At 43.7% G+C, this 21,232-nt stretch overlaps 1 protein-coding gene across 1 annotated transcript in view; it reads left to right on the plus strand.

Annotated features, from left to right (window-relative positions):
• The first annotated feature begins 3,011 nt into the window (after positions 1-3,011).
• The window catches only part of MICU2 (mitochondrial calcium uptake 2), a 108,148-nt gene continuing 89,927 nt past the window's right edge, over positions 3,012-21,232 (plus strand). Inside the window, exon 1 of the mRNA XM_055140506.1 lies at positions 3,012-3,736. Within this exon, the coding sequence (XP_054996481.1) occupies positions 3,533-3,736 (204 nt within the window). The 5' untranslated portion in view covers positions 3,012-3,532. The remainder of the gene's footprint in view (positions 3,737-21,232) is intronic.

The following is a 21,232-nucleotide window of genomic DNA, read 5'->3' on the forward strand; positions in this document are numbered from 1 at the left end:
TGGTGCTCAGGAAGACCAATATTACCAATGCCAGAATTCTCTGTCTAGTTGGGCCAGTTTAGTGCTTCAACCAGGCTATGAGATGCAAGTCAAGCCCAGAACTTAAGGGTTGCCACTGCAGTGCTGGGGAACACCAGGGCCACACACAGTGATGCACATGTCGCAGAAGTCTAGAATTACCAAGATAAAGAGAAAAATTAGATGTCAGTAATCCAGAAAAATAGCACCTGAGCCAAGAGGCTTACCATGTCAGGCTAAGTATTAAAAAAAAATAGCAATAATAAGGAAAAAAAGAAACCGCTGCCTAGGCCAGCGGTCTGTATCAAAGATGTTCAGGTAAGCACAGCTGTGATCAGGGCCTGAGGAAGGAAAATCTTGAAGGTAACCTGACATCCATGGTGAACCTACCTTTAATTTGTCTTACACTATACAATATTTCTTATAATCCCACACCCCAAAGTATGAGAGTTTACAGTTGAGAAAACTGAATCTCAAAGATATTAAGTAATTTTCCCTAAACCACAGTGATCGTTATAGTAGATGCAGGATTCCAACCCTGGTCTAATCACATGACTAAGCATAATACAATAAATCTTATTTACTTCTAGCCTAGTAAGGAACCTATAAAAGTGGCTTTAGAGCTGTGAAAAACATGAGAAAACTCTGCAGATTAATTTAGAGGAGCCTGCTAAGAAATATGGGGTAGGAGACCCACATCCCACTGCCTCTGCCATGTAAACAACAGCCGAGCTTCACAACTTCACAACTAATCCCAGAAGAAATGTGAACTCTAGGAAACACCCAGGTATGTGGGTTTCCCGGCTGAAAACACTGGGGGCCCCTTGGGAAGGGGAGCAGGCCAAGCCTCCACCCTGCTGAAGTCCAACAGCTGCAACCACACCCCACAGCTGCTGCCATTTAAACAGCTCAGCTTCACTGCCTCAAGACTAATCTTGGAAGAGACACCACATGAACGAAACTTCCAGGTACACCAGTTTTTTGGCTGAAAACCCTGGTATCTTCTTGGACCTCCTATCCCCAAACTCTCCAAACTCCCCAAACTCAGCAGCCACACCCAGATTCAAAGTCTCCACCATGGGGCCCAATTTCACAACTAATCCAGGAAGAGATACCAAGCTGGTGAAAGTCACAGGTACCTCAATCCTTGGACTGAAAGCCCAGGGCCTTCTCAGGAAAGCGATGGGCAAGAACTGTCCCAGTCCTACAATCCTTGAGTTTCTGGAGCATGTGTACATGGTTGCACAACATCCCCAAATTCTACAATATGGACAGCCCAGGAGCACACCAAATTTGATGGGAAAGCAGCATGTAATATTAGCAACTATGCTAATATTAACTAAAAGAATAACACATAAGACTCAACTAGTACAAACAAGGTCTTTAGTGAACCCCATGGTGAAATACAATTTTCAAAATTCACAAAGTAACTGGGCAAGAAAATATTACAAAAGAAATTCAAATTGGAAAAGAAGTAAAACTATCATTACTTAGATTTATGTGATAATATCACCGTATCACTATATCACTGTCATCCCTTTACTCATCAATTTGTTCGAGCGGGCACCAGTAACGTCTCCATTGTGAGACTTGTTACTGTTTTTGGCATATCGAATATGCTCGGGGTAGCTTGCCAGAATCTGCCATGGGGGTGGGATACTCTCGGTAGCTTGCTGGGCTCTCCAAGAGGGACGGAGGAATTGAACCCGGGTCGGCCACGTGCAAGGAAAATGTCCTACCCACTGTGCTATAGCTCCAGTCCTACTTTATATAATTGGTGAACTCAGTAATGTGGAGAACTCAAAATCAATACAAATGAATCTAATTTATTTATATGTACACAGGAGTTAGAGGGAAAAAAGAAATTAAAGTAACGATTACTGTGTTACCTCAGGCAACAGAGGAAACAAAAAACTTTGCACTGCAAACTATGACATAACTAAAAGAAATAGAAGATACAAAAACAACAACAAAAAGCTATCCCTTCTTCATAGATCAAAATACACACTACTTAAATGGGTGACCAGGCTGAAAAGATAGCTCAGAGACCTGAGCACAGAGCCAGGAGGTGTGCAAAAACAAAACAAAACAAAACAAAAATGGCCACTAGCTACAGCAAACCCTATCAAACCATAAACATTTTTTTAAAAGCTAAAACATAGGTGAAACATTCAGGATATCAATAGCAGAAGTGCATTGGCAATAATTCTACTGGGTAAGGGAAGTCAACGCGACTGCATCCAACTGAAAAGAGCTGTTAGACAGCTACAGTACCACAAAGGCCAAAAGGCAACCAAAGAGTTTGAAGATTTTTTTTTTTTTTGGTGTTTTTTGGGTTTTGGGCCACACCCAGCAGTGCTCAGGTTTTACTCTGGCTCCTCCCTGCACTCAGGAAATACTCCTGAAAGTGCTGGAGGGACTGTATGGGATGCGGAGGACCAAAGCCAGGTCAGCCGCATGCAAGGCAAACGCCCTGCGGGCTTTACTAAGGCTCCAGCCGCATGGAGAACAAATATGTGTGTATTTTTTTAAGTGGGTGAGGTTCAGGACTTACTCTTGACTCTGTACTCAGAAATTATTCCTGTAGGGTTGGAGTGCTGGGGATCAAACCTGGGTGGCTCAGTGCAAGGCAAATGCCCTACCCGCTGTACTAGCACCACTCCCCATTAAGATTTTAGTATAATATATCTGACTGTCAAACACAGGATTCACAGAACTTCTTTTTGACAAACTTTAAACTTGGGGGATTTTGGCCACACCTGGCGGTGCTCAGGGTTTACGACTGGCTCTGCACTGGGGATCACAGCGGGCAGGCTTTGGGGTCCTTCTGGGGGGACTGAAACAAAGAAAGCAAAAGCGCTTTCCCCACTCAAATAGTGCTTCGGCCCCGAAAAAAAAAGGGCAAAAGACCTGAGCTGACAGTGCTCCAAAGAAAACGTATGGAATACCGCAAAGCCACGAGAAGGCAAACCAGTATCACCTTCTACCGGGCGAGCGAGGCCGGCACCGAGACTGGAAGCAAAAGTCAAGACCGTGGAAGGAAAGGCTGCCGGGTGGACCGCGGGCGCGGGCAAAACCCGTGAACGCCAACTGCCACAGCGCGACGGTGGAGGCCAACCCCGACACCAAATCGGGAGGGGCGCGGGACCCATGCCCATCACGGGCAGCGAGGTATGCCTTTGTGCACAGTGTCACCTCTCCAGGCCCCGCGACAGCTCCAGACACTGCACTGCAGCGTCAATGACTAAGACTGTTCACTTCCCCTCAGAGGATGGCGCAGCATCGACGGAGACGTCTCCGTCCGGTCTGGGGCTCGGAGGCTGGAGTCCTGCGGCTTCTTCTCCGCGACCCCCGTTTCCGCTGCATAAGATGCACCGCCCTCAGCACACGCGCCGCCCCGGTGTTGCCCACCAGTGCGGGGCGCGGCTCCCCGGTCAAGGTGCGTGGACGGAACGTGGCTCGCGCACCACCCGCGGTCCCGCGAGACTTCTAAGGTCGGGGCGCTTCCGCAAAGATGGCGGCGGCGGCCGGGAGGCGGCTGGCGGCCTGGGGCGGGAGCGTGCGGCGCGGCTTCGCCGCCGGCCGGCGGGCTGTAGTGCGGCCCGGCCCCATGGCGGCGGCGGTGGCCGCAGTGGCGCTGGGAGGCAGCGGACTGGCCTGGTACCACGGCCGCGTGAGCGTCGCGGTCCCCGCGGGGAGCCTCACAGTCTTCGCCAAGGTATGCCCGGCCCTCCGCCCGCAGGCTCCGCCCCGACGGCCGCGGTTGGGAGGGGGCGCCCGCGCCTGCCGGGGGGATGCTGGCCGGCCAAACTCGGGGCGGGCGTGCGTGCGGCCGGTCCCGACCCGACCGCGCCTCGCTCCCGAGCGCGCGAACGTGGACTCTGGCAGTGACGTTGCGTCTGCGGGCCCTCGGGGTTGGGTTCGGGTGGGGCCCGCCCGAGCGCGGGGCTCCGCTCCTACCTGCGCGCGGGACTGCGCGGGGTGCCGCGGCTCCGTACCCGCCGTCAGCGGGCGGGCTGGACCCCCGCTGCCGACAACCTCTGCGGTGGGCCTAGCAAATGGGGCCCGAGAGAGTGCAGGATCCAGGGGCGTGGGCCCCGGCACTGCCAGGAGTGACCCCCACACACACCCCAAATTACCAACCACAAAAATTAGTTGGTTGATCATTTCCAGATTTCAGGATGAACTGGAAGATGCACTGTCACGTGATCTGAAACGTCAATGCAGGTCCTTTCTAAGTACGAAGCAAAAGTTTTTTTCTGAAATCGCTCGTTAAAGGTCACGTTCAAGAGTTCAAGATGAAATTGCTTTATAAGACAGTTTGTCAGTCTGCAAAAGTGCTACTTTTAAAATATTTGCTGGACATTTTAATTTGAGTAAGGTTTTGTGTATGCGTACACACACATCCATTCATAGTCTGAGGTTCAATCCCAGGTCACATGCGTGCAAGGTATGCACATTATCACTGAATCACACACCCAACCCAAGGTTTTATCTTTCCTTTTTCAATTGATAGCAGTAATATTTTTTCCTGTTGTTTAGGTTTACTTTATGCCTAAAAAAACTCAAATAACATACTAGAGGAAAGCAATCCCTTGGAATTCCTAACAAATTAGTTTTACTTATAATAAGTAATCATACTGCAAAGATAGTATATGCATTTATATTATATACCTTTTCCCTGTCCTTATGCTGTTTCTGATCACCACTGTCAGTTCTCTGATCTTTCTTAAGATCTTTGTTGGTTAATTTTGTCAAGTAATTTATTTTTCATCATTGGTTTCTGGGACTTTTCAGTCCCCTAATTGAGCCTACTTGGAACCTTAAATTTAATCTTCTGAATAGTATCACTTTAATCACAAATCTACTCTTCTTCAGAAATCATTACTGTTTCATTCTTTCTGCCTAGGCTAAAATCCACATTTCCATATTTAGAGCTCTCCATAGTTGTGCTCTAACCTGTCACTGTTCAGACACAGACCTTCCAAAGTAATTTCAGGGCTGCAGAGCGAGTACAAGGGAAAGGCTCCTGTCTTGCACACAGCTCACTCCCCTTGGATCACCAGCATCACAAATGGACCCCTCAGCAGCACCAAATGTGAACTAGTCCACACCCCAAAATGTAATTCCTGGTCTCCAAAGTGTGACAGCAGTTTACCTCTTTTACAATTTATAAATTCTGATTCTGTGTCATCATCTGTCTTTGCTCAACCACTTCTTGCTTGTTTTTATTTTAAATTTCTAACATGACATAAGAAAGGCTATACCAGTATAATAGGTTGAATCCTTTCTATTTTTCCTGACACCAGTGTTGGTACTTTCACCTTTGCCAAAGTCAGAAACCCTGATTTTTATTGTTTATTTTGGGGCCATACTCCAGGGTTTACTGCTGTCTCTGTGCTCAGGGATCAGTCCTAGGCTTCAGAAACCATATATAGTACTGAGACAGAACCCAAGTGTGTTGCATGCAAAGCAAGAGCCTAAACGCTTGCACTGTATGAACTGGAAAACCCTGTTAATGCCTTTATAAGGTCTGTTGACTCAGCAGTTGTTTAGTTTGCTGTTGAAAGCATTTATGAAGTGGTTCTCATGGACCTGAAGGTGACCACATACATGTCCCTCTCAGCAGCATTGATTACTTAAACAGTTGATCACGAATCACGTCACGAAATCCCGTTGATAGTCTATTTCTTGAGCAGGCTCAGTAACCTTTCCATTCATCCTATCCCTGAGATTTTTTTAGAAGCCTCTCTCCACTTGGCTTTCTCAACAATGCTGCATTGGAGGCTCTTTGAGGGTCAGGTGAATGAGATTCAGCTGGTCACTGGCTTTAGCATATGAATACACCATGGGAAGCTTGCAAGGCTGTCCCATGTGGGCAGGAAGCTCTCAGTAGCTTGCTAGTTTCTCCCAGAGGGAAGTGGGTTATAAGAAGCGGCCGACCACTTCTGGGAGCTTGCTTTTAAGTCTCTGGATGTTGGCCGTTGATGGGATTACACACACCTGGGTTCCTCTGCCAATACCTTCATGCGTGAGGCTTGTCCGAACGTGTGGAGAAGGGCCTTGAGCATGCTGTGCCTAGGTTCCGGTGGTCTTCAGCCCGACAGGAGCTCTGCTCAGGGCGGGGATGGAAGCTGGAGCCCATCCCCTCTGAAACAGTTGATAAAAAAAACAGTTGATAATACCCAAAATTTGTAAACCATTTCTGTGTCAGCGGTGACACCTCCCTAAAGGAAGTTTGCTGCTCCCACCACCTCTCCCCTTGTCCTTTAGGAGCCATATGTGTATAGTTGAGAATTACTGGGTATAAATTCTATCTCCTATTATTATACTTTATTAGTGTTATTCTTCTACTATTGCTGAATCAATTTTTTAAAAAATCTTCCTCATTTGACCCCATTAGACCTTTTGATCCCCACCAGGTTGATCCCTGAGTGCAGATCCAGGAGTAAGCCCTGAGCATTGCTGGGCGTGACCCAAAAACAAACAAACAAGAAACCTAAAAAACTTCCTGATAGGAATTTTTAGTAGTAGTAATAATCTCTGAACTTATCAGTGATTTTTCTGATAAAAATAATAAATTTCTATTAGTTAGTCCTAGATTTGATTGGTTCCCATTCTGATAACAATTTGTATGTTTTAGTCAGTCAGGAGTTAAGAGTAGAATTTATTCAGGATCATGAACTTAATTCTCTGCCTGGATCTCTTGGGGTCTATGAGGTTTAAGATTTCCTGTGAAGGGTCAAAGACACAGAGCAGATTAAGGTACTTGCTTTGCATGTGGCCAACCTGGGTTTTCAATTCCAAGCTCTGCCTGGAGTGATCCCTGGAGGAGGAGGAGGAGGAGGAGGAGGAGTGGGGGAGGGGAAAGCAGGAGGAGAAGGAGGAGAAAGAAGAGAAGGGGGGGAGGAAGAGGAAAGAGGAAGAAGACCACAGTTTTCCTGCTATCTCATGTTAAAAGTTCTGTCTTAAAGAAGCATAAGCAGATCAGAGAGCATCATGATCTGGTTCTCTATTCTGATAAGCCTCCACTCCCAGTTTTAAACTTTATATGAGTCTTTTGCAGCTCACACTCTCCTAAATTCAACTCTTTGAGATGCTGCTTAGACTATTCTCTTTGCTGAAAATATTCCCCACTCTGGCCCTTCTCCAGTCAACTTCCAGCTCTACATGTATCAGCATTGTTTCAGGAAAGCAACAGTGCTCTTGCACCAAGCTCCTCCAGCATCTATTAAAGCCCAATACAGAATTTACCACACTACATTGGAATTGCCCTTTCCCTTGAATTCCCTACTCCTTGCATGCTACCTGACAGAGTAAACACTTCAGGAGGAAGAAAAGAAATAAGGAAAATTCTGATTTATTGTTTCATGATCTTGAATTCTACCTTTTAATCCCTGATTAACTTTCCCAGATGCAAGCAGTTAGTCACAGTGGCAGCCAGAAATGTGCAAGTTTCAAGTTTCAATTAATACAATTTTACTGGAAAAGTCAGCTACTCTGATGATCAAATGTGAAGATAATTACTGTACCTATAGCAGAAAGATTTTGCCTTAAACCAACATCTAGTTCAGAGTGAGCCATAACTTCCAATTCTCTGAAGGCTGAGAGACTGAGAAAAGTAAGAAAACGTCAGAAGGAAAGTTGGAAGCTAACAGCAACTGGTTCACGAGGTTGTCGAGCCATGGTTCTCAACCACTAAGTGGTCCAGAGACTAGTGCCGGTCTGACATTACAGGAAGGTTGAAAACCACTGGTCTACTACCTTGGTTATCTTTTCTATTCCATGGACCATATGTGGACCAGATGCTGATGTGTAGGTGTGAAAATGTTGAAGAGGCTGCTCTAGAGAAAGAACTAGTCTCCATAGCATCTAAGTGCAAGCTCAAGTAGCAAGTTCTAAGGTAGAAGCTGTGTCAGGCTGCCAGCTCTAGCTACCAGAGTTGATAAAGGTAGCTATACTAAACAATGGATTTTCGTTGTCAAGGAAATAATATTGTATTGGCAGAGATGCTCTTGGGTCTTTCAGAGCTGGAAGGAAGTTTGTGCTTGATTTCAAAGGGTCAAAGGGCAGGCTGACTAATGCAGCTGATGATTCTGAGTTTAAGCCAACAGCCACTTATTGGGGAAATTCTAGCCATGTCTTAAAAATAATATATATAGGTGTGATTTGGCACTTATTCCATATGTAGTGACCTTGACCTATTTAGTCCTAAACTGATAATTTTGTGTCTTAAGTAGTAAGACAATGTTTTTAGCAAGGATCATTCCTGTCGCGTTTCAAGCATACTGTAGCAGTATTAGATGATTTATTAAAGACTTGTTTCTATCACAGAGCAACATTAGCTTTTACAGACTTTCTTGTTTTCTCAGAAGTGCCTACTTTTTTATGCCTTTAAAATTTTTTGCATTTATGATAATTTTCAGGTTTTATCAACTCCTGCTCATATGTAATAATCAAATATTATAATTAAGATTATCCCCTCCTCTGGCTATTTAACCTCTATTGAGGAAGATGGTTTCCTTGAAGTTTATCTCCTTTTTAAAATTTTTTATGTAATTCTGGTGTGTGCCATTAATTAGCTGTTCCTTAGGAACAGCTCCAATATCTAGTTTCTTTAAGCTTATTAGCCTTAAGCTCAGAAAGTTATTTTTATGTTTGGTTTTTGTTTGTTTGTTTGTTGGGGGAGTACACCTTGGGGATGCTCAGGGGCTCATTTGTGGTGCCAATAATTGAACCTGGGTTGGCTGTCTGGGAAGCTGGTGTCCTATCTGCTGCATCGTCTCTAGCCCCTTTTTACATGGTGATCCAAAACATTTTCCCAGGTGATTAAATATAATTTTATTGGATAGCGAATGACTTAAAATTCCTTTTTGATTTGTTTCGGTTTCCTTGGGGACTACACCTAGCAGTGCTCAGAGACTACTCCTGGCTCTGCACTCAGGAATTACTCCTAGAGGTGCTTGGGGGACCATGTGGGATGTGGGGAATTGACCCTGGGTCGGCCCTGAGCAAGGCACGCATCCTACCTGCTATGCTACTACTCTGGCCCAGACTTTTAAAATTCTTAATAGAGTTAAGAATATAATAGCACTTCTACTTTATTATACTTCTGTTAATATTATACTTCTGTTATATTTTGCTCATTCTAGAACACTTTTTTGTTGGGGGCTGGGGGAAGGTCTACATAAGTGCTCAGGGTTTATTCCTGGCTCTGTGCTCAGGGCAGGGCAGGCTCAGGGAACCAGGCAGTGCTGGAGATCAAAACCCAAGTTGATCAGTTGGTTGTATGCAAGGCAAGCTCCTTAGCCACGATACAATTGCTTATGGCACTTTTTTTTTTTAACATCTTACTATCAGAAATCAGAATATCTCCTAGAGTTGGTGTGTCTTACCATCCCTTTAGGTCAGGTGGTAGTCAGGAGAATTTGGTCAAACTTTTATCTCTTGAAATAAGAGACATTCCACAAACACAAACACTCATTGTTTGTGGAAATAGTAGTCTTTAGGAGAAAAGAAATCAGATACACAAATATCTCTCAAAGAAACATTAAAAGGTTTTAGCAACCTTGACAGTAGTGTTTTCAGTGAAATAATTGGGACAGAAATGTTTTTGGAATAGCTTGAGAAGAAATTTGAAGTAAGGAAGCAAAACATGGTAAAAGATACTTTTTAGAAGTATTGCTGTAAAGGCGCTTTGGAGTGAATAGGCAAAAGACCCAGGACAGGTTTTGAGGCTGGGTTGGGCTTTGTTGTTGCTAAGATTTGAACATAAGATGAGGTGCTTACCTTGCGTGCAGCCAACCCTAGTTCCACCCCAGCACTCCCTGTGATCCCTGGAGCTTCACCCGGAGTGAGCTGCAGAGATAGGAGTAAACCCTGAGCACAGCCAGGTATGGTCACAATACTTCAAATAAATGAAAAATAATAAATTGGCAATTTTTTAAAAAAAGCAGCTTGAGATAATAGAGGTTTGATGATAAAATTATGTGCAATAAGGAAGTAAAAATTGCCCTCCCTGGGGAGACAGAGGCTCAAAACTGAGAAAGGAGTATAGTCACAACCACAAGAAGAAAGTTTAGACTATGAAGGTCCCAGGATTTTTGTTCTATTATAACACATGAGTAGTGAAAAAAAGGTTTAGACCAATTCCAGAAACTGTCTATAAACCTCTTCTTTCCCCCACCCTATAGGTTTTATACCCTATAAAACCTCTTCTTTCCCCCACCCCTATACTTTGTGGTTTACAAAGTTGTTCATAATGATTTGTTACAGGTATTCGATTATTCAAGATGGTTTGTTAGAGTTATTCAATATTACACCACCAGTCTCACCACCACTGTCACCTTCCTTCTAGCATTATCCCCATATTTCCAATAGCCCCTCAAGACTGCCCCCGGGGCATACCCACAATCATTTATCTTATATTGCTTGTTACTCATAAATGACTAAAGATCAAGAAATATTTCCTTAGAAGAAAATTAGTGGGGCTAGAGCGCTAGTACAGCATGTAGGGCATTTGCCTTGCACAAGGCTGACCTGGGTTGGATTCCCAGCATCCCATATGGTCCCCCGAGCACCGCCAGGAGTAATTCCTGAGTGCATAAGCCAGGAATAACCTCTGTGCATCGCTGTGTGTGACCCCAAAAGCAATAAAGAAGAAAATTAGTGAAAATTGTATCTCACCATACAGATACTAGTCCTTGTTTGAGGGATTACTAAAATGTTACAAGTTAAGCTTCCGTGTTAATATTTTTGTTAGTGGAGATTGGTTGGCTTCTAAATTATATCCGATCCAATCTGGTGTGCCACTACTAAATTGTCAGTGCTGTAGAATATGGTAGATGTCACTCCAGGAAATGCACTATTTTTTAACTGGCCCATCCAGCTGAAGTTTAATTTTTCACTGTTGAGTTTACACGGAGGCAGAGATGGTTTGTGGGCGTGACTGCTGTGACTGCCTGAAGTCCAGGGCATGAGGGGAGGCAGCCTGCCCCGACCTTGAGCCATGGGACCTGAGTATCTGAGATTTCAACAGGGTTAGCTTCACTGGGAAGCTCAGTAGCCCTGGGATGCTGGAGGCCAGCTGAAGGCTTGATGGCAGCTTTTTTCCTCCTCTTGTTTTTAAAAGGAAAAGGGGAACAGTTTATGAGCTTTCCTTACAAAGAAGGAGGTAGTTTCTGGGAAATAACTGTCAGAGAGACCTATAATGACTGTTACTGAAGAGAAAAGCAAAAAGAGGAGCTAAAACTTAGAGAGTTACTAAAGAAAGAGAACTTTGAAATAACAATGAGAAAAGCAATTCCAATTGTCTCAAAGTTCTAGTGGTGTTATCCCCAATGTTGCTAAAAATTGACATCAAACATTTTTAAGAAATCTTCATATTTTTAGTTTAATATAAGTAACTTATTTTAAAATTTATTAAAAATCTAGATGTGAGTAAAACCTGACTAAAGCAAATGGTTAGTTTTCTTTGGGGCCACATTCAACTGTGCTCAGGATCTGCTCCCATTTCAGTGTCAGAGGTAGTGCTTAGGACACCATTCTCTACCAGGACTCAAGCCTGCAGCCCCATCCAGGCAAGGAAATGCTCTCAAACTTCATACCTGGCCCCAAATTTTAAATAAAGTTTTAGCAAGGACATCATATTTAAAGAAACATTGGGAAGAGAATTTGCCGGTTTTGTTAGATTAGGTCAGATCAGACTATCCTATTTCAGTGAATATTTTTAAGACTCATAATAGGATGGAGCTATTTTAATCTATAGGAGCCAAAATAATGTAAAATTTTATTTGTAGTGATTATTTTTAATCATTTCACTTTACCTATAGTGGTGACTTTTGTGAGTAATGAAGTTATACTTTGTAAAAAAAAAGAATAATTTGTAAAAATGTTTAGCACATTAGTAATGTCTAAAACTTATTATATTGTACTTGGATTGCAGTGTTTTGATTGCATGTTAAAATTGCCATACCAAGTAAACTTCACTTATAGGAGCTTGATAATCATGAAACATTGTAAACCCAATGAAGACAAGGAAAAGTGAAGCCAGATTACAAAGTAATTCTTAAACTTATTTTCTACAGGTAAATTATCTCTAGAAAGCACTAAATGATAGAAAAGATTTGTTGTTAAAAAAAAAACTCAAATGGAAGTCAAAACTCAATGTTTCTAAGCGTTGATTAGATTGTGAAAAGAAAGATGATAAAACTATACCCTGTCATTAGTTGTAATTAGTATTTTTTGGCTTAGCGATTTGCGCTTAGCTAGGAGTAAGAAGTTGTCTTATTTTCCTTCCTAGCGATAGCACAGTGGTAGGGCGTTCGTTCGCCTTTTACGCGGTCGACCCATGTTTGATTCCTCCGCCCCTCTCGGAGAGCCAGGCAAGCTACCGAGAGTATTGTGCCTCCACAGCAGAGCCTGGCAAGCTACCCTTGGCATATTTGATATGCCAAAAACAGTAACAATAAGTCTCACAATGTGAGACGTTACTGGTGCCCACTTGAACAAATCGATGAGCAACGGGATGACAGTGACAGTGACTATATAATAGGCAGTGCTTACCGATTCTACTATAAATCTCTGAAGTTAGTGGGGACAGGGGAGGAGAGGTAGCAAAAATAAAAGAGAAACAAATTATAATATACAGACAAATGTTTTAAAAGGAAATGTCTTTCCTTTTGCAGTTTTACTTGTTTTGCATTATACCTGGCTTTTGGTATCAATCATTTGTAATATACTGCCTTTTCTGTGATACTCTTTTACCAGTTCTTCACTTCTATTTCGCCATAGTGCTTTCTCTATTTCTAGGCCAATATATGTTGTTGGCCCTATCATATTGATATATTCTATTTATACCTTAGATATAGTAGATACAGTAGATAAGTGAGGAATAGGGAGGGACCAGCCACAGTAGATAAGTGAGGAGTAAGAAGGGGCCAGCTACAGACGATAAATAAGGAGTAGGGAGGGGGCCAGCTATTGTAGATAAGTGAGGGAGTTGGAAAGGGGCCACCTCTCTACATGCCACCCATATGGCAGAGCCTGGCAAGCTACCCATGGCATATTCGATATGCCAAAAACAGTAACAAAAATGGGTCTCATTCTCCCTACCCCGGAAGAACCCCCAGTACAGCAGCATTGAGAAGGACAAGCAAGGAGAGGCTGCTAAAATCTCAGGGCCAAACTAGGCTGCCAAAACGAAGAAATATTAAAATGATTGTCTATACTTTAAACGCACGTACACTGTCATCAGAAGCATCCATCGAGGACCTGATGGTGCAAGCTTACAAGATCAAGTACGACGTCATTGTATTAACCGAGACAAGAAGGCATCAATCACATCATGCCGTTTTCGACACTGGAAAAGAACTGGTCCTCGGAACATGCAATAGCAGAGGCATCGGTGGTGTCAGTGTCCTCGTCAGCACAAACTTGGCCATAAGCATTGATTCATTCGAATGCGTAACAACTTGAATCAGACTCTTATGTTTGAATAGATGTGGCTCATTGCCGGCAGTTTCTATCTTCATCTACGCACCAACATCCAACTACATTTGAAGAAAAAATTGAGAATTTCTACATGGAGCTGGAGAAGTTCTATAAAGAAGACCACACCTTCTACAAGGTCATTGTTGGTGATTTTAACACCAAGATAGGACCCAGAAGGTCATGTGAAGAACTCCACATCGGGACCCACGGCCTAGAATGGAACGAACAGGGTGAGAGACTGTCTGAGTTCATCATATTGACCAAGACCATCCATGATAACTCGCAGTTCCAGAAGGCCGGATCTAAACATTGGACATGGGAGTCTCCCAGTGGACAGTTCCACAACGAAGTTGACCATATCATATTCATTTTTTTTTCTTTTTGGGTCACACCCAGCGATGCTCAGGGGTTACTCCTGGCTTTGCACTCAGGAATTACTCCTGGCGGTGCTTGGGGAACCATATGGGATGCCGGGGATCGAACCCGGGTCGGCCGTGTGCAAGGCAAACGCCCTACCCGCTGTGCTATTGCTCCGGCCCCCCATATCATATTCATTTGATGGTTTTGTCTGACTGATGTTGCTGTTGTCCCAAAATTCCACACGGGATCATACCACCATCTCCTTCATGAGAAATTCTACTTCATGGAGCGGGAAGGAAAGGCTGCAAAGTTTAAGAAGAGAATTCCCAGAATGACCACCAACTGGGAGCTCTTTGGCACTATTGCAGCAATATGGGAAGATGCCATCGTTGACAACATCGATGAGGAATACGATCTACTGATTCAGCAACTTCATGATTGTGTGAGGAACACTGAGAGAGAGAAAGACAAAAAGACAGCGGTCTTTGGAAACTTTCTAGCTCATTCACCAATGTGGTTTGGCTCGAGCCTCAGGCAATCACAAGCTAACATCCAAGCTTGCAAATCTATGCAGAGTAACGACAGAGGAAGACCTCAAAGAGAGAAGAGCAGCAGTGTTGGCTGATGAGGCAGAAGCCAGGAAAAGTATTCACAATGCCCACCTGTCCTTCGCCAACTACAAGACCAAGATGACTGCACCGATATCCTAATGGATCTATCACATCTTCCAGAAGGGCAATGGAGAGGATTATCCAACGACTTCTACTCTGATCTCTTTGATAGCCATGTCCACCTGCCCACATACCAAATTCCGCAGGATGGATATGTCATTCCCAGCGTTCTCCCTGCCACCAGTACTCATCAATACACTGGCTCAGCTCTTTACATGCTACCTGTCTGAATGCAACTTTCCATCCCAATGGAAAACCAGCAGTTCCGAAAAGGATTCAGCACAATCGACCATATCCACACGGTGACCAAGCTCATTGAGGTTTTTGCGAGAGTTCAAGATGCCGCTCCGTCTAACATTCATTGATTTGCAGAAGACCTTTGATTTTGTTGAGACTGAAGCGGTCATCGAAGCCCTAGCCAGACAGGTCGTTCAAACTCAGTGCATCAGGATCCTCTGTGAGCTGTATTACGGATTCACCACCAGGATCTCACCATTCTACAAGGAAGTGATCATCGACGTAAAGAGAGGGGTTCAGCAGGGCGACATCATTTCACTGAAACTCTTCAGTGCCACCCTCGAGAACATCATACGATGACTGGAATGGGAAGGAATGGGAGTGAAGATAGACAGTCGGCAACTACACCACCTCCGCTTCACTGATGACATCATTCTAATAACACCAAACATTAGCCAAGCTTCATGAATGCTGACCGACTTCAACCATGTGTGTAGAAAGGTTGGGCTGCAGCTGAATCTCACGAAGACAATGTTCATGAGAAATGGACTAGTTCCTGATGTTCCATTTGCTCTCAATGGAACGAACATCTCCAAATGCAGCAGTTATGTGTACCTAGGTCAAGAACTCAACATAACAAATGACCTGGCACCTGAGCTGCACAGGAAGAAGAAAGTGGCGTGGAACGCCTTCAAGAGCATTAAGTTCTTAAGAGGATGGATGAAGAACCTCCAGCTCCTGGCACATCTTTTCTACTCCAACGTTCTTCCTGAACTAACACAGACCTCAGAGACCCTACGAAAACAGGATAAGAACACTATTTGGGTCTCCCAAAGAGGAATCGAAAGAGCTATGCTTGGAATATCACGTTTCACTCAAGTGACAGAAGGAATCCAGAGTTCCAACCTTCTTTGATGATCAAAACTTAGAGACACTGTCTCATTTGCCAAGAAATCGAAAATCAGATGAGCTGGACACATAATGTGATTTGGAGATGACCGCTGGACTAGAGCTGTTACTGACTGGATTCCATGGGACATCAAAAGAACACCTGGCCACCCAATAGGATGGTCAAACTTCTTCATCAAGACCCTGAACGAATGGTTTGAGGCTCTTCATGTTTCTAGAGTGAGCAGATGCCATTGGGCTACACTAGTACATGACAGGGACAAATGGAGATGTTACTGGCGCCTGCTTGAGCAAATCGATGAGAAAGGGGATGACAAGTGATACATTTTTATGGAATAGATGCCATTGTCTAAAATATGCCCCTCCTCTGTAAGTCAGAAAGACCCATCATGTAAGTGATCTTCAAGTTTATTCTTTTTACCCTCTGTGAGTTGAATTACTCAAGTTTCTCAGGTTTAAGAAACCTATCTAGCCGCGGCCCTGAGCACCCCGGGCTTCCCTCCCCTCCGGACTGCCGGCCGAGTGGCCGGCACGCCGACCCCAAGCGCCGCCGCCATCCTGTCTTCCGGCAAAGGTCTGTGACGCTCCCTCGACCCGCCCTTCCGGACCCAGCCTGCTCCGCGGCCCTGAGCATCCCGGGCTTCTCTCCCCTCCGGACTGCCGGCCAAGTGGCCGGCACGCCACCCCCAGCACGTTGACTGCTGTCGGGTTGTGGGAAAGGGGCGTGGCCTAACCACCAGGGGGCGTGGCCTGAGAAAAGTGGGCGTGGCCTCACTGCCGGCAGCCACCACTAACGCGGCGGCAAGTAGTTTCCTCAACATCCTATCCAAGACTAACATCCTAGCTATTCGCAAGCAGTAGGACAATAAAACACAAGACTTCACATAAGAACTGAAGGAAACATCTCAGTAGGAGACCAGGTTCTACAACCGGCAAGTAAAAAGCCAACCACTATTAACTGAGCCTATCCACAATCCTTTTTCGCAACAAAAGGAAACAGGGACACTCATCATCAAGGGCCCTCTTTCATATCACCACAAACAACATGAAGAAACAGCGAAAATCCCCATTGCAACCAGAGGACGATCAAAGGAGTCCGGAAAACTCAATGGGCGCTTCCTAAAAACTTGACCTCTCTGAGAAAGAATTCAGACTTGAAATCCTCAACATGTTCAATGAACTCAATGCAAAGATGGACAACTTCAAGGAAGACGTGGCGGAAACAATACAACAGACAGCCGACAAAATACGGGAAGAAATGAGAGCAGAAATAAAAAACCTTCAAAAAGAAATGAAGGATTCCGTACATGAAATCAAAAACTCTCTGGCTTCCCTCAACAATAGGATGACTGCAGCCGAAGACAGAATCAGTATGCTTGAAGATGAGCTGCAAGAGGCCTACAGGCAACATCAAACCATGGCAAGAGACCTCAAAATAGCTCTAGCCAGAATCAGAGTCCTAGGGGATGAATTCAAGAGGAACAACATTAGAATCATTGGACTACCAGAACCACAGGGAACCAACCCCAACGAAAAAGACACAGTCAAACAAATCATTGCGGAAAACTTCCCACAGCTGGACAATGCGGGCATCCAGATTCAAGGCGCCCGAAGAGTGCCAGCTAAAAGAGATCCTAACAGAAAAACCCCAAGACATATCATAGTTACAATGATGGACATCTTCCAGAGAGACACAATACTCCAAGCAGCAAGGTCCAAGAAGGAAATCGCATACAAAGGAGCACCCCTTAGGCTCACAGCAGATCTATCAGAGGAAACCCTCCAAGCTCGAAGGCAATGGTGGGATATAGTGAAAAAACTCAATGAAATCAACGCTTCACCAAGAATACTTTATCCGGCTAAACTCTCATTCAAACTACAAGGAATCATACACTACTTTGGGGATAAACAACAGCTCAGGAACTTCATAGACTCAAAACCAAACCTAAAAGAAGCACTAAAGGGGCTATTGTAAGACAAGAACAACCCCTACAAGCACAACAAACACTTGCACAAAGACGGCACAAAATCCCATAACAATAATCTCCCTTAATGTCAATGGTCTGAATTCACCAATTAAGAGACACAGACTGGCAAAATGGATTCAGAGACTCAAGCCAACATTCTGTTGCCTGCAAGAAACACATCTGAATAGCCAGAACAAACACAGACTCAAAGTCAAAGGATGGAAAACAATCCTGCAAGCAAACAACTCCCTCAAGAAAGCCGGGGTGGCTTTACTAGTATCGGACAACATAGACTTCAGGTTGAAAAAGATTAGAAGGGATAGTGAAGGCCACTTTTTATTAATCAAGGGATGTGTACATCAGGAAGAAATCACACTCCTAAATGTCTACGCACCCAATGAGGGACCAGCTAAATACCTACAACAGCTGCTAAGAGACCTCGAGAAGGACATCTCGAGCAACACAATAGTAGTTGGAGACTTCAACACCGCACTGTCTCCTCTGGACAGATCTAGAAGATTAAAACTCACCAATGAAATACTGGCTTTGAAGGAAGAAATAGAAGAGAGAGGGCTAATAGATCTATACAGGGCTTTATATCCCCAAAAAAAGGAATACACATTCTTTTCCAGTGCACATGGAACATTTTCCAGAATAGACCATGCGCTGGGCCACACAACATACCTCAACAGAATCAACAAGATAGACATTGTACCAGCTATCTTTTCAGACCATGATGCACTGAAGATAAAACTTAACTGTTGACAGATGCAGAAAACCAAATCAAACACCTGGAAATTAAATAGCTCGATATTGAACAATGGAAATTAAATAGCTCGATATTGATTTCAGGAAGGAAATCAAGGAAGAAATCAAAAGGTACCTAGAAACAAATGAGAATGAAGACACGAGCTACCAGAACCTGTGGGACGCAGCTAAAGCCATTTTAAGGGGAAAATTTATAGCTCTGCAGGCATATCTCAGGAAGGAAGAAAGGGCCCACATAAATAACTTGACTTCACAGCTCAAGACCTTAGAAAAGGACCAACAAAAGGAGCCAAAAACAGGCAGAAGGAAAGAGATAATAAAACTTAGAGCAGAAATTAATGACATGGAAACCCAAAAGACAATCCGGAAGATCAATGAAACCAAGAGCTGGTTCTTCGAGAAAATAAACAAGATTGATAAACCACTAGCAAGACTCACAAAGAAAGAGAGAGAGAGAACCCTTATAAGCCGAATCAGAAATGAAAAGGGGGACATCACAACAGAAACCAATGAAATTCAAAAGATCATCAGAGACTACTTTGAAAACCTCTATGCCACGAAACAAGAGAATCTAGAAGAAATGGATAAATTCCTCGACTCCTATAATCTCCCAAGGCTGAACCAAGAAGACCTGGAGTACCTGAATAGTCCAATTAACATCAAGGAAATTGAAATGGTAATCAAAAGTCTCCCCAAAAACAAAAGCCCAGGTCCAGACGGATTCACTAGTGAGTTCTTCCAAACATTTAAAGAGGACCTTTTGCCAGTCCTTCTCAAGCTCTTCCAGGAAATTGAAGAAACAGAAACCCTCCCTAACAGTTTCTATGAGGCTCATATCTCCCTAATACCAAAAGCAAACAAAGACACCACAAAAAAAGAAAACTACAGGCCAATATCCCTGATGAACACAGATGCAAAAATTCTCAACAAAATATTAGCAAATAGAATTCAACAACTCATCAAAAAGATCATACACCACGACCAAGTGGGATTCATCCCGGGGATGCAAGGATGGTTTAACATCCGGAAATCAATCAACATAATCCACCATATCAACAAAAGAAAAGATAAAAATCATATAATCATATCAATAGATGCAGAGAAAGCATTTGACAAGATCCAGCATCCGTTTATGATGAAAACACTAGCCAAAATGGGTATAGAAGGGACCTTCCTCAATATAGTCAAAGCCATTTATCACAAGCCTATGGCAAGCATTGTCCTCAATGGGGAAAAACTAAGAGCCTTCCCTCTGAGAACAGGGACGAGACAAGGATGCCCACTCTCTCCACTTCTGTTCAATATAGTACTGGAAGTACTTGCAATAGCGATTAGGCAAGAAAAAGACATTAAGGGCATTCAGGTAGGAAAGGAAGAAATCAAGCTCTCACTATTCGCAGATGATATGATACTATACTTAGAGAACCCTAAAACCTCTACCAAGAAACTCCTAGAAACAATAGACTCGTACAGTAAAGTTGCAGGCTATAGAATCAATACCCAAAAGTCCATGGCTTTCCTATATGCAAATAATGAGAGAGAAGAAAGTGACCTGAGAAAAGCAATCCCATTCACAATTGCGCCTCAAAAAATCAAATACCTCGGAATCAGCTTAACAAAGGAGGTAAAGGACTTGTATAGTGAAAACTATAAAACACTACTTCAGGAAATAAAAGAGGACACGAGGAAATGGAAAGACATCCCCTGCTCATGGATTGGAAGAATTAATATTGTCAAAATGGCAATTCTCCCCAAAGCAGTGTACAAATTCAATGCGATCCCTATAGGGATACCCTTGACATTCTTCAAAGAAATGGAGCAAGCGCTCCTGAAATTCATATGGAACAATAAGCCCCCACGAATAGCTAAAGCAATCCTTGGGAAAAAGAAAATGGGAGGAATCAACCTCCCCAACTTCCAACTCTACTACAAAGAGGTAGTCATTAAAACAGCATGGTACTGGAACAAAGGCAGAGCGGCAGACCAATGGAACAGGGTTGAATACTCTGACATACACCCCCAAATATATGATCATCTAATCTTTGATAAGGGAGCAAGAAATGTGAAGTGGAGCAAGGAAAGCATGTTTAACAAATTGTGCTGGCAAAACTGGATGGCTACATGCAAAAAAATGGGCTTAGACCTCCATCTATCACCATGTACAAAAATCAGATCAAACTGGATTAAAGACCTCAACATCAGACCAGAATCCCTAAGGTACATTGAAGATAAGGTCGGCAAAACCCTCCGCGACATTGAAGCCAAAGGTATCTTCAAAGCTGACACGCCACTGGCTAAGCTCGTGAAAACAAAGATAAATAAATGGGACTATCTCAAACTAAGAAGCTTCTGCAACTCAAAAGAAACAGTGACCAAAATACAAAGACAATCTACAGAATGGGAAAGGATATTTATGCAGTACCCATCTGATAAAGGGTTGATAACAAGGATATACAATGCACTGGTTGAACTCCACAAGAAGAAAACTGCCAACCCGATCAAAAAATGGGCTGATGAAATGAACAGAAACTTTTCCAAAGAAGAAATCCGAATGGCTAAGAGGCACATGAGAAAATGTTCAACATCACTAATCATCAGGGAGATGCAGATCAAAACAACAATGAGATATCATCTCACACCACAGAGACTGGCCCACATCCCCCAAAACAAAAGCAACCGGTGTTGGCGTGGATGTGGGGAGAAAGGGACTCTCCTTCACTGCTGGTGGGAATGCCGACTGGTTCAGCCCTTTTGGAAAACAATATGGATGATTCTCAAAAAGTTAGAAATTGAGCTCCCATTTGACCCAGC

The sequence above is a fragment of the Sorex araneus genome, chromosome 1 (genome assembly GCF_027595985.1).
Source record: "Sorex araneus isolate mSorAra2 chromosome 1, mSorAra2.pri, whole genome shotgun sequence".
NCBI classification, from domain to species: Eukaryota; Metazoa; Chordata; class Mammalia; order Eulipotyphla; family Soricidae; genus Sorex; species Sorex araneus.